Source organism: Podarcis erhardii (genome assembly GCF_964252035.2).
Source record: "Podarcis erhardii genome assembly, chromosome: 8".
In the NCBI taxonomy this organism is placed as follows: domain Eukaryota; kingdom Metazoa; phylum Chordata; class Lepidosauria; order Squamata; family Lacertidae; genus Podarcis; species Podarcis erhardii.
The window spans coordinates 58,701,473-58,716,542 of NC_138499.1; the positions used below are offsets into that span (position 1 = coordinate 58,701,473).

Genomic DNA, 15,070 nt, shown 5'->3' on the forward strand with positions numbered 1-15,070 from the left:
TGAAACTGGCAAACATATTTTAGGTACAGATTTTCCCCAATCTTCATCTATGTTGCATGTAGATAACACAAATTCCCACCTGTATTTCATATACTATCTCAATTACCAGCCAAGAAGATTGCAAAAAGGAAGCAATCTTCATGATCTTAAAGGGCTAGAAATACTGTTAGGATTCTTCCTCCTCCTCAATATTTGGCTAATGCAAAGAAGACATTTGGCAATAAATAATACTAAGGAAAGTGTCAAGTTTCAGCTTTCTTTTTGAAAAAGACGCCTGCTGTGTTATTCATCACTAGGCAATTGCTCTTCTTCCTCCGAGTGGCTCTTGCCTAGCTTGGTCTACCTTTCATTTATTGAAGCAGACCGCACACCCAGGTAGTTTATTTTAGATTAAGATGCAGTTATATAGACAGTGCTCCCATTGTCAGTGCAGCTTAAGACTGTATGTCGGAAGGCATTTCACTGTGCCCATACTGGAAAGTCTCAGCTATGTAACACTGCTGGCTTCACCGCCAGACATATATGGGCACAGAGAGTTCAGATTAAGGCCTAGGCTACACATTTGGGTTCTTTCTGGCTTCCAAACGGCTACTGTCATAAATCCTTCATTGGGTCTTTTGGCAATGCCTCTACAGGGTTTCTCAACCTGCTCGGCATTTTTCCTCAGGTCTCTTATGACTGTAGCCACTTCAGAAAGAAGGCTGAGTTGTGTTAGACGCCTTCCTTCCCTTCTCTCTTCACAGCAACAAGTTGAATGCCAATTCATTATTTTTTTTCATCTGGCCATAGCATCAACCACTCCACAACCACACCTCACACTTTGATCTATTAATTGGACACACTGGTCCAGCAGTGTGTGCTTAACACATTTACACTGAATAAAATACATTTTCTTTACATCATTCATTTACCCCTTTCTTCCTAGCTGCAGCCTCCATCACCATTTGGAAAAAACAATTTTAACATTTCTGCCGATAACTGCATTGCCTTCATGAGCCCTAACTGAAATATAACAGACATTCCAAAAGTATGACCCTTATACATTTTATATAAATAGGTAAAAGCTTCAGACAAAATACTCCGATTCTTGTGATTGATTTTTTAAAAATAGCACTGACAAACATCCAGCACATATATACGAAGCGTGATGAGTGAATAAGACTTATAGATATGTCCATATATATATATATATCTTTAAAAAGCACCCTCATGTGAGCCCCAAAAAGAAAAATCCATTCCAATGGATTTGGAACACAAGGAAAGCAAATAATTAAAAACAATGCCAGGTCTGATACCTGGCTAGGTTTCCATGTTTGACGCTTCTATTTGCAGCCCATCAGAAACACAGTATTTACAACTGAAAGTGAAGCTGCAAGGCTGGCTCCAAATATTTTGACTGATAGCTGCCTCCACTTTGTGCTTTAAAGTGCCTTCGTACTGGCTGGGTGTGTTGTGTGTGAAGCTGGCTTTTGTGGGTAGCAGCTGTAGAAGTAAACCTGCAGCAGGATGGCCATATCAACAAAGACCTGTAGAAGTCCGCAGATAGAGAACTGGAAGGGAGCCTGGTTCACAAGGAAGTACATGGTCTTGAAGGTGTCACCACTGGTCCACATCAGCACCATCTTGACACTTAACAGGGAGAGAAAGGGAAAGCACTTTTAAGAAGAGGAAAAATGGAAAACTGAAACAAAAAATTATGACCGTAGCACAGCTACAGTAACTGTAACTGATTAAATATGAGTGACAGTTAGGATAAGCAAAGCACAATCATCAGCAGACTTTATTATCTTCTGCTATAATGCATGGCAAATCTAACATGAATGTGGATAGAGCTTTTGTCTACTCTTTTGCAGAGTAGCCAGTCATAAGCCATATAGTTCATACTAAAAATCAAAAGAATGTCACAGTACATAAAATAGAGAAAGCAAAATGTCTCTTTCAAACACACACATACACTTTTATTAATTTTTCAAATGCATAAACCGGTTCCTATATTAGAAGCCGTGATATTTAGCTTTTCAAACCAGTTATGACTAACCCAAGGTTATTGAGAATGAGCTGGTTTGGATCCTATTTTGGCTTAATGCATGAACTTTTTACCCACACAAGCAGCTCAAATCATAATTAATCTAGAAAGTATCCAATTAACCACAGTTTCCTGTTTGACCCAAAGCAGATAACTATGGTTACCATTTTCAAAAAAGCCAGACTCTTAACCCAACTTCAAACCATGGTTTTAAAGATTGTGTCTGGTTCCAAAACTGGCAAACACAGTTTCCTAGCTTGGGTGGAATGGAAAACTTTGGTTAAACAGAGCCTTCCTGGTTTAAGTGAGGCTTATGTGAAGAGAGAAGTCATCTTTCTACTTTTAGCAGCAAGATAGTCATAAAGCCTTGCTTTGGATGAGCATAAGATAGAATTTTAACTCGAGCTTTCCAGGTTCACTCCCCCTTCCATTTATTTATAGCTTTATAGCTTATCCCAACTCACTAGACAATCAGATTATGCACACATACCAAGAAATAAGAGAGTGTCTCCAAGTATATAAATAATTAAAAGAAGGAGTACCTTAATCATCATTACTTCGTATAAACTACCCTTGTGAGTCCTAAAGCACACACGGCTACCTATCTGTAACAATATTATTGAAACTTTTCTTTCTATTCAGGTATAATATTGAAGTGAAGGAAGTCAGAGATAGCTTTTATAATTTAAAAAATAAATTTTCATTAACACACTCTCAGTAGTGAAAGTCAAAACCACTGCCAGTTTTTAAGTGCCTGTAACAGTCTTAATGCATTATAAATGGACATATTTTTAATGGAATTATAAGCAGGGCCCAGTAAAAGCTTTGGAGTTCATTGTTATAATAACCTAAAATATATTATGCAATGTGTATGAAATATAATTGAAAGCGATGAGCACTTCAGCTCTTATTTACAAGTAATCAGACGCAACCATGTGTGTGACAAAATAGAGAAAACGTCCAGCATTTCTCTAACCAGTGAGAGAGAAAATGGAAGCAAAGAGAAAAGTGAAATGAGACAAGTTTATACTCTAGTTGACAGCAGTCCAGAAAAAGAAGGGAAGATCCATGTTAGGGATACGGTTATTTGTTTATGGTTCAATACAAGTCATAAGTAAAATAAAATATGAGGTGTGTAGCACAGTCCCCAACGTGGCAACTAAGAAATAAGCTCCACTGCATTCAATGGTATTTAATCTGTATTAAGAGGGCTCAGGATTACAGCCTAAACACAAGTCAACTTGTGTTTTGAAGAGAACAAAACTATCACAGCCGTGCATACACTTCATACAAACCCAGTTATAGAGATCACAAAATAAGCTTATGCAACAGATAAATTAATGCTTTAAAATGATCAATCCTGAAGGAAGGGTCTTCATGCTACGAGAGTTGCAATCCTCTCACAAGCTACTTAAGAGGCCCTGATATCTCAGTTTCCTGGGGATGGTGCCTGAAAACCCAGAAGCAAAACAGGAAGGACTTCATAGAAGAAGAGGCAACTTATCATAGGATCCCGAGCTACTGTCATTGGTGGTGACTGTTGCAAATGTAACTGCAGTCCATTCTGCTCATGCTAGGACTAGCAGAAAACAAGCTACATGCTCACACACCACATGGGGCATGCACTGGGAAACTGTTGAAAGCCCTGGATGCAGATACAGCTCTCTTGCATGAATCGATACCAAGGACAGCAATCAAAAGTGCAGCGGGGGGTTGCTTTCTGCCTTAAGGAAGACTGCCATTGTACTTGCACAGAGCATTTCTCAACATTTTAGTAACCCATAAGCTCCAACATTAAACCCTATGTATGCTTTGACGTTCTCATTAAAGTATTGAGACAACAGTGTTTATGGTAGCCTTTGATGCTGTATTGTGTGCAGTCTAAGAACAGGAATGATTCTACACAGTGTTTCAGTAATATTCACTATGCATCTTCAATCCCAACCCATGGGAAGCACTGTGGAGGCAAGACAAAACTTAGAAATGGATACATGGACATGCTAAACTTCTTTTTAACCCTGAACAATAATAAACCTAGGCAATTTATCACACACACACACACACACACACACACCCCGACCGTCTTATTTGACTGTGCTTTTTAAATGCTGCTTTAAAAAATATTTTGCACCCAACCCTACAGCCCTGAGTTTTTGCACATAAATACAAAAGAAAAACATTTTCAGATGTTTTAGTTAATGCCACATATTTTTTCAATATGCCGCAGTCACTCATTTATCAGTGCTTTGTATTTCAAGCCCACTTAAAAGGGAAGAAAAGATAAAGCAGTGCAGTTACAACCCCCTCCAGTTTAGTAAAAGTGTGTTTGGCCAGAGGGCCAGGGAGAAAAAAAAGGGAAAGTTGCCCCCACTCCATGCCCCCTCAGGAACTCATCTGGTACAATTAGTGACACTGGAAATTTCTGCTTCATGTGTGCCCCCATTTATGATATTATTGTCTCTTCACTGCACAAACTCAGCTTCCCTGATGAATAAGGGAATGACTTTTTTTTTTTTTTGCATATATCTAAGAAAACCAGGCTAGCTTTGCAGACACACCACTTTTTCCTATTCAGTCATTTCAGAATTTCATATGGGAGAAAGAGACTTTTGTAAGCTGAATAAAGCGTTGCCTTCTGTGAAGTCCAACAGCCGCTCAGAATTCTTTTTTCTTTTTTTTAGGATGGGGTGGTGGGAGAAAGAAACCCCAGAAAGGCAGGAAGCTAGAAGTAGCACACAATCTGCCTGGAAGCAAGAAAGAAGCCAAGTGCATGGACAGATAAGGAGGATTTCATTTCACAAAGGTTATTTTCCCCATTTTGAGCGGCTGTTCTACGGAACAATTTTCCTCTCCATTAGTAGAAGGGGGAAGAGATATGCAACAATGCAATCGTTTAATGAAAGATACAGAAGGCATTTTAACAAGCTGGGAATAAGCTAAGAAGACTTTGAAACCCTGCCGATTTAAAAATAAAAGGTCCAGAATGTGTAGAACTCAAATTTTATTTACCAAGTGTCTAGCAACCATGTAGTGTGCAGATCCATGTATATCAAACGTGTAACAAGGCTGTGTTAATGGTAAAATTCCAAAGGGAGAATTTAGTCTGACCCAAATGCTGCTATTACTAATACACTAACATTTCTATATTGGACTATAAAATAAAATATAGACCCAGGATTCTGAAGCTTCAAACAGACAGCAACAAACAAACAAACAAACAAACAAGAAAACTTGTTGCAGAATTTGGCAATCTCAGAAGTGTAAGATTTAAGACAGAAAATGAATGCTTCCACTATAGTACTGCATGGTCAACTTGAGGACAATCCCCAGCTCCTGGAGTTTGCCACCAAGTTCGATTGGTCAGTGGCCCTACAAAACCAACATTCACACTATACAGCTCTGCAAAATGCAAGTCCTGCTGCAGCCTCCAAATTTCCTGAAAAGCAGAAAACAAGCAGTATATGCCAGAACCCACAAAGTTAATACAGTGGTACCTCAGGTTAAGAACTTAATTCGTTCTGGAGGTCCGTTCTTAACCTGAAACTGTTCTTAACCTGAGGTACCACTTTAGCTAATGGGGCCTCCTGCTGCCGCCACGCCGTCGGAGCACGATTCCTATTCTCATCCTGAAGCAAAGTTCTTAACCTGAGGTACTATTTCTGTGTTAGTGGAGTCTGTAATCTGAAGCGTCTGTAACCCGAGGTACCACTATACATTTACAGCTTCAACTTCGTTAGTGTGTATTGATCACAAGAGGCTCTCCTCGCAGAATTAAGTTTTTCCAACTGCAGAATTGAACACACTTTGTTGCATATCTCCAGTGGGCTGCTCTTCCAAGTTACTGTGATCTGTCACCAAAGGACCTATCAGTTAGGGAAATGTTAACGGCTCCATGGCTGTCAGGAAAACAAAGCAGCAGGGCCAGGCGGGGATCAAGCATGTGGTGAACCGAGCCGCAACATGGCTGGTTAACTAGCAAGAGGTGCACGAGTAACATCGGGTCTTGCAACAACACATATGCCAGAGGGAGCAAAAGAAGCAGGAGCTGCTCTGAAAGAGATGTTATTGCCAGAGGCTCAAGCAACAAAAATAGCACTTCCCAGCGATGTAATGCACTCCAATGGTATCCAGTGACAACACACCTCCCCAGTACAAGCGCTTTTCTTATAGCTGAGCTCTTCAAAATTACTACTTTTAAGAACGGTATGCAAATGCAACAATCCAGTTATGCAACGCATAAAACTGCATTTACCACACACTGGCCTTTTTCCAGCAGTACAGCAATGTAATTTAAAATATGACAGAATTGATATTTATGCGACTGCAATTTATTCTCAGAAAAAACACCCAGCACCCCCCTCTCACTTTCTTAGTCAAGTACCTATGATACTACTTTTTCTGCACTGGCAAGGAGCACCCTACTATCCATGGGAAAGATACATTTTATTTTATATTTTGCATGCCACATGCCACATGAAAAGTAAAAACTTCAGTCAGTCAGATTTCTACTGTTTGTAGCCAGTGGCCATTACAACATTAACATACACAAAAACAAACAAGACAGTCCAAGAGAAAGTTAAACATAGAAAATATTCAGAAATGCAAAAAGTCAAACCTTGAACATTATTATAAAGTTCTGCAAGTCATTTAATATATTTTTTAAAATTTCCTTTGACAGCACTGCTTTGGGTCAAACCTAATATGATTGATATTTACACCTGCAATGTTTAAAAAAGCATGCTCAAACCTAGTCATCTCCAGGTTTTTCTAGACCTAAGCAAGACATCATGGATTCAGGGCTCATATTGAAATATTTAAGAAAAGGTTATTCTGTAAGCTACCCCAGGCAATGCAGTCCATTGCCCTGCTACTATTTCCTTGAGATTTTAATGTATATTTCCCTACATTCCACTTTGCACACTGTCAGGTTAGCACTTAACCTGAAACTCGGGAAGCACTTATGAAACAATCTTTGAATACAGAATTAACCCATTTTTGAGCTTCAAGCATTGAAGAGCCAGTTATGCAGACTGCCCAAATCGGACCACGGTGAAGCTCTTCTGTAATATGGACTGCCAAGAAGGTGCATGTATCTTCATTGCTCTGGAAAAGCATCAAGTGTCTTTCAAAAATAGATGAAGATGTGTCCTAAACCATTTCTATTTAATCCCTTCTCTGTGTCTTTCTGCTAACAAGAATGGGAAACCATTGTAGCTTCTCTCCTTTGCAGTGGCCTCTAAGTGTTCGGGTTCCAATCCTGAGCCAAAGCAGTGGTAGAAGCTGAAACGCCAGAAGTCAGGGCTGGCCAAACTCTGAAACATTAAGATAGCAGCTGGATTTCAGGGCAATCCAGAAACACAAAGTCTTAAGGAGAAGCAGAGGTCAAGCACATGAAGCAGTTCCAAAGTGGGTGCTATCAGATAGCATGGTTTAGAGGTAAAGCAGAAATCAAACACAAAAGTGGCTACATTTTCAAGAGCAAAGTACAGTGGTACCTCGGGGTACAGACGCTTCAGGTTACAGATGCTTCAAGTTACAGACTCCGCTAACCCAGAAATAGTACCTCAGGTTAAGAACTTTGCTTCAGGTTGAGAACAGAAATCACATGGCGGCAGCGGGAGGCCCCATTAGCTAAAGTGGTACCTCAGGTTAAGAAGAGTTTCAGGTTAAGAACGGATCTCCAGAACGAATTAAGTTCTTAACCCGAGGTACCACTGTATTAGCAAAGGTCCAAGGCCCAGGGTCAATGAGGGTAGTAGGAAGCAGGAACAGGAAGTTGGGTGCACAGAGCCAACGACTAGTGTTGTTCCAGCAAGTGACAGTCTTCATTGGGGAGTTATGTAGACTGGTCACCCAGTCCCCACCGACATCTCTTAGCCCAGCCTTCAAGGTTGTCTGCTTCTAAGGGGGTCCTTTTCTCTTGAGAAGTCTAGTTCTTTTGGACTTGAGCTGTACACTCCGTTAAACAGTGGATGTCAGTGCCTGCATCTTCTGGTGCCAGTATTCAACAGCTGAAAGAGCAGCAGCAGGTCAATCGAGAACGTCTTTCATGGGTCTTTCTGGTCCTCTACTGTTGATGGGCCTGGCGACACTTCTCCAGAGATGTTGGGGGTGTCTGGGGTAGCACTGGAGTCAGGAGATACCATAAGGTCTTCAGTCTTCATGTCAATGGGGTTTTCATCTGACGGGTCATCCTGGCTTAGGCCTGGATGACACTTAGCCAAATGAAAATTAGCACAGGGCATGGTTTATTGTTGAGGACACATTCTATGTTAGATGGAAGAAAACATCTTTTACTGGAGACCATGTGAAACTCCCTATGGATTACCAATTCAGACATTTCCACAGTCTTCCCCCCCCCCCCACCCCAAGGCATAGAGGCCATATTGTAACGTATGATGACTATATTCAGGAAAGCCAGACTTACACTCAACCAATTTGCCAAAGACAATTTTCATTTAAGCAACTTGGTAGCTCTTAAGTACATGTACCTTGGGTAGCTCAATAACAAAGAGAAATCTTGCAAGTGGGCATTTTTGTGACTGTGCTGCGAGAGAAACTGAATCTGCATACAGCTACTAAAATGGCAAAGGAGTTATTCTGGATCAAGTTTGTGAACACAGACAAATGGTCTTGCTTCAGTTACATGCTTGCTCCCAGGATAATGGCAAATTGTTTCTTAAATCCAAGCCACAGAATTAGACTTCAAAAATATACATGACTTTCCAGAACTTCTCTCTCTCTCTCTTAGTGGGTAAAGACCTCAGGTGGGTCATTACTACACTGTGGTACATCTCACTGTGCAAAATGTTTGTTTCACTAGTCTCAGTTATAAGACTCCCAGTAGAAATCTCACCATTATTAGTGTCATCTATCTGGTCTGACTGCTTATGCTAGCTTGCATCTGCCCTGAGCAAGTATTTTTACTGTCAATTCTTTGAACTTTCACTTAACCATTACTTACACTTTTCTGCTTGCTACTTGAAATGCATTATGAAAGATTGAGTCTACAGGGTTTTGTCTTCCCATCAGCTGCCACCACTTTGTGGAGAACCACCACCTCTAGCCCCTATTACTTAATCCTACGTAATCCTACGGTTAACTAGGGATAGGGAGGAATTTGGTTTGCATATCTCTGGGTGCTTAGCAATTTCTAGTTGCTAGGTGTTTAATATCTGTAGGTACAATATCCCGTTTTCTATTTATACACTCTTTTAAGATCCCTGCCTCATACAATTTAAATAAAACCTCTTAGATTACCAATGCAGCATTTTAATTCCAACTTGTTTCTTCAACCGCCTTTTACTACACATAGTAGCAGAGTATAGATATGAGACAAACAGAACTGGAAAATATGCCAAGTTTATTAAAGATAATATAAAATAATAATAAATGGTTTGCTTGCAGATTGGTTATTTAATAGTATGTGGTATAATAACTGTTCGAAATAAGTTGCTGTTGTTTTAAATCTGCTACTGTCACTTGGGCTTTGACTAGATGAGCCTTGTGGTTCCTTCCAACTCTAAACTTCTATGATTCTTTGACTCTTGAGACTGCTGCTGTCCACCTGACAGACATACATCAGTTTTCCTCTGAAGTCTTCTTTCTGCTGAAGGACTTAGCCAGAAAGGTCTTAACAGGTGTCTTCCTGTGGCCAGCTACTGACTAGTCAGAAGTTAAACTGGAGAACTGACTCTGGGGTTTCGCTTTCCTGGGTGGCTTCCCTAAGCTTCTGCCATCAGGGATTCTGAGCTCACTTTCTGCATCTTTAGTCTTTTCAGTATCTTCACCCTCTGACCAACCAACTGCTGCTTTAATGACTGACAGACTTCAAACAGTATTTTGCCCACCCTTATACTGCCTCCAGCCAGAACCAATTTTACCAATCATCAGGTCCTTCCTGGAATTCTGACTCCTCACTGGTGTACACCTAAGGACAAATTCTGAACAGAATAGCCACGAAAGGGCCAATCACAATTTAACCCTTGTCAATTCTCTTGACCCACAGAAAAGCTAGATTCTGTTATTAACTGCAATAACAGAAAACCTTGCATGTTGACAAAACACCTAGTTGTTTCTCGGCATACTGCCACATGTACATTGGCCTGGTTTGCATGTTAAAACTAAGCTGAATTATGGCTAAGCATGAACAAGTGGGTACAAAAAACCATGTCTAGTTTGCTTCTGCTACCATCATGCCGCTATCATGCTACCCACAGCCCTGCTGTGGTTTGCTTTAGTGTTACACAAGAACCCACGTTCAAGGTTTGTCTCACTACAGACAAAACTTAAGCTGTAGCCAAAGCTTGCTCTTTGCTTACTGCCCATGGTCTGTCTGGGAGACAAAAACCATGAGCTTGGGTGTGGATATAAGAAGACAAATCATGGCTTAGTTCTGGTTAGTGCTTTGTCAGGAAGGAGCAAAACAGCTGCAATTTTTGCAATAAGTACTCACAAGCTCAATTCGTTCATGCTTAACCAAGGATTATCACTTAGTGTGAATTAGGCCTTAGTATCTTTTCTGGCTTCAGTCAGAAGTGAACTGTCAGTTTTTCCCTACACAGTTGACCCTTTACACAACAAGGTACATTGACATTTTTGCTTACGATGCAACAGTTTCTTCACATATGCAAATACTGCCAAGAAAATAGAAGCAAAGAGGGTCAAGAATGATAGTTTCCTCTCTAAAATTCTAGAGTGCTTTCAGAAATTTTACAGAAATTTTAAAATGCTACATGTCTCTTCCTCGATGTAATGACACCCTAACTATATATATGCCACGAACATCAGTGCAAGTGTTATTTATTGGACAATTAAGATGCCCAGAAACTTAAAAGGCTCTTGCAGCAACACCCACCCCCCAAATATGCTATAATAAATGTGTTAGTTTTCAAAGTGCTGAAAGAAACTTTGCTGTTTTTGTAAGTAAACTATGCACATGATTGCATCCTTAGTATGGCTTTATTGCAGAAAGTCTATGACATGTGCCATCATAAATTTATTTATTTTATTTACTTGCTTGATTTATCTCCCAGCTTTCTCCCAATGCAGGGCCCCAAGGTGGCTCACAACATGAATTAAAAACAGACAACAAGGAAGCTAGTTAAAGGAAAATGCAAGCCATGAAATCAAAGAAGCTGTTGGGAATTTAATGGCAATCAAAATTCCAGATTGGTAATAATAATGCAATCCATGTCCCAAGCTTCCAAACAGTGTGCTTTTATTAATGGGGATGTTTTTAAAAGAACTGGCAGCTTATGACAATTTCACATCAGACTGCACCCTAAAAATATGGAATTCCTGAATGAGCAGGTAATCGTCCCTCTTTAAAGGCTGACGGGATGCAAAAGTTGGTCAACCACTAGGAGTTCTAAATTTGAAACTCATTCCGGCATGCCAATGTGCACAACCTCAGGAAGGAATTTCTTATGTCACTTTGCAGCAATCTCTCTGGCATTACAGCAACACTGACAATCTCAAGAGGAAGCAGTATGTCCAGCCCTCGTCTATCACAAAAACCAGTTGACCGGAATTGGGAAGGAAGAGCTCTGGCAGTTATTTTTAGAACATTGGCATGAAGCAGAAACCATATCCCTGAGTGAGTGCATAACATAATATCAGTGGTTTGTTACAGCATACTTTTTTTTGGGGGGGGGTATACACAGCCCTTCAGTAATAACATATGATAGAAGCTTCACAGCCGAGAAAGATGATCCAGAGTGAAATCTGTGTCACGCTCATGAAAGAACTACATCAACTTGGAATGTGTTTACCATTGATGGACTTGCCTCAGAGTGGGTGGGAATTAAGGTCAAATTCATCTACCAATCACAGAGAAGCAGAAGTCAGCAAGAACCTACCCACGTCAACATCTCTCTGGGTGGTTAAACACTGGCATCAAGTAGCACATGTGCGGCACGCAGATTCTAAGGATTCCAGGGTATTTTCTCATTTGCAGTGGGTTTCCTTGGTGTTGCTAGATTCACATTAGCAGCTCACCCCACAGGGTTATATTCCAGAAGCAGCCTTATTCCAAGGATAGTGCATAAAGCAGACCTACAGGCAACAGCTGCTTCATGAACACAGATGGCTTCTAGATTTTCTCTCTGGGTGTGCGCGTACACACATATATATTACCCTGTTGTTATGATCAGAACAATATATTGTGAGTTTTGATCTCATGCAACCAGTTCTCCCAAGCAGATACATGCTGAATCTAATGGATACCCCAATGCTCTTTTTTTGGAGGGGGGGTATCTGGTAGCAGAGTCAGCAATCTTGCCCATGGAATAGCACAAGACATGAAGCCATCAACACAATTGCACCCAAGTTCCCATTTCCAATGCTGTGAAGCTTCCTGGTACGTCAGAGAGCTCCAAACAATGACACAGGCACAAGACCTGTCATGAAGACAGCACTGTGTGACCGTGCCACAGCCCCCTGGCAAACCGTGGGGTGCTGCAAGGCGCTACACTGCATCCAATGCTATTTAACATCTATATGCAGTCACTTAAGTTATATCTCCCTATGTTTGCAGGAGAGCAACGTCATTTGGAAACAGGGGCCATGAAAATGGATGAGTTGTGCACCCTAAACTCCAGGCCATGGTGCACATAAACAAGCGCGGGTTATTTACCTTTTTATTCATAGAGACAATTGAGAACACCAAGTGCAACAGCGTTCTACTTATTTCTAATATGAATTCTACAAACAATTTAATGAGAGATTATTATTGCTTTGGGGAACAATTCTTGCAGGCTGAGGGTCACAGCAGAACCCACTATTATTAAATATAAATTTATTTAATCCTTCTTGCAATCCCCTCAAGAAGATATGAATTTATAGTGGTAATAAAATATTTAAACCCCAAGTTCAATTTAGCTGGTACCATGCCAATGATTCATATCTTTGTCTTATTATATTCTCTACACGCTCTGTCCATGCTATTTAAATATTAGGAGGTTTTCAATTACAGTAGAATATGAAGTCTCTCTCTCTTGTAAATATAAATATATATTAAAGTTTTCCTATTATAACTTTAATACTCCCCATAGCCTGAATCAATGGTCTTAAAATACAAGTGTTCCACACGAGAGCTAGTGAAAAGATCCTTAGTTAATTTTTGTGTCTTAATCACACCCTTCAGCAAGAGAAAGCTTTGGTACATTTAACGCCAGGGACATATAAAACTCCATAAATGGTGTTCTCCTCTACTGTTTATCTCTTCTCCCATGGCCATCATCAGACATAAGGAGCTTCCCACAATGCATTCGAATTCATCAATCTCCTTGTAGTGCTAAATCCCGCTTAATGTTACCAACAAGGTAATAAGCTGCAAGCAGTAATTTGTTTAGAGACTGTAATGTGTGCTGACTGGCACCAAAATTGTTCAACTGACTGAAGGGTAGAGGAACAACAGGGCCACTTTTAAGAGTTCTTTGCGTTGCCATGGGGTGGTGAAACTCCAAAGGACCAGTCCCTAAAGCTGCTGCTGCTGCCTGGCTGAAGAGCTAGAGGACCAGCAAGTGAAAGCATAGCCTGGATCGTTTATCCAAGCAGCACCAGCTTCAGCTTCTTGGTTCTGGTCTGGCCTTCCCACACACAGAGGAACAATCACAGGGAGATGTCCCCTGGAGCCACAATTGCTCCTGGATGGAGCATGCAGGAACATATACAAGCTCTCTTACAAGTGCACTGTTCCAAAGCATCACATGAAACTGTGGGGAAAGGGAAGCTCAAACTCTGTGAAGTTGCACAGCAACCTCTCCTTCCTCCCTTCTCCCACACTGCCCAGTCTTTCATCTGGTGAGACCATCTAACAACTAGTGAAATTGCAGCTACTGAGAAAATGCAAGAGCAGAGCCAGACCTGGCCTCTGAGGAGAGCTGGAGAGGGGTGGTGAAGATGTTGCAGAGGGGGGGAAGGGGTTGGCACGCCCTGCCTCATCACACATACCACCCCCTCAAATTGGTGGGCATTCTGCAAGTGTATGTGGTCAAACAAATAAATATAAGCAATAATATTTATTTTCTTACGTTTATATCTCACCTTTCTCCCAATCATGGAACTCTAATGGGGAGGTGGTATCAAAAAACCAAAGATATTCTAATGAAAAAAACTGGGAAATGAGTCACTGTCTAGAGCAGGAATGACCAACATGCTATCGTACAAATGTTACAGGAGTACAATTCCCATCATCCTTGAGCACTGGCCATGCTGGCTGGTGCTGATGGAAGTTGTAGAGTCCAACATCTGGAGGACAGCACATTAGCTACCATGCTCTTCAAATTTCACACAGCAAGCACCATTTCCTGCTAATATTGAATAAAGTCAAACCATTGACCTCTCTAGTCAAATATTATCTGTTCTGGCTGACAGTGGCTCTCCAATTCTCAGGCAGAGGGCTTTACCATCACTCGCTACCCTTTTGTAACTGAAAATGTTGAGGATTGAACATGAGACCTTCTACAGGCAAAGCCATTGCTCTTCCACTGAACTACAAAGTAACACCATCTCCTTCCAAAAAATAGAAAACAAAAAAGGGGTTCCTGCTTACTGCATTCACCACTCCTTTGAACATAAACAGCTACTTGAAAGAAACCATCCTAACTCTGAAAACTGTTCATATTTCAAAATTGTTCTCCTGTTTCATGCTGATGTAACAAAACGAAATAAAAAAGCAACAAAAGACAAAAGCAGACAGTTTCAGCCACCAGATTTCCCTGCATGTGCTGCCAACAACCATTAAAAAACCTCTCAGACCCATGACTCATCGGCTTCTGCTGGTGCACCTCATTCATAACTGCAATCCATTCATCAACACCAATGTGGCATTTAGTGATTAAATGAGGCTGGTTCTTTGCAATTCTTCTTTGAAAGAACATTCCTGAAGTGATTAAAAAAGAAAGAAAAGGCCCTCGCCTTGCATTAACCTTTGTAGAGCTCAAATCTTAATCAGCTTTTTTAAAAGACAAAGCAAAACAAAACAAAAACCACCGGACAAATGGCCATAAGAGAGTTGCCCAAAGTGTAAATAAGAAGTGG

The 15,070-nt window shown here is 40.7% G+C and overlaps 1 protein-coding gene across 3 annotated transcripts in view; it reads right to left on the reverse strand.

Moving 5' to 3' along the window:
- Positions 1-1,304: 1,304 nt before the first annotated feature.
- SLC66A2 (solute carrier family 66 member 2) overlaps positions 1,305-15,070 on the reverse strand; it is a 51,506-nt gene continuing 37,740 nt past the window's right edge. For 2 of the 3 annotated variants that reach the window (XM_081873470.1, XM_081873469.1), the window contains one exon: positions 1,305-1,629. In XM_081873470.1, coding sequence (XP_081729596.1) covers positions 1,422-1,629 — 208 coding nt within the window. In that variant the 3' untranslated portion in view covers positions 1,305-1,421. The remainder of the gene's footprint in view (positions 1,630-15,070) is intronic. The other variant, XM_081873471.1, reaches the window with a different exon arrangement.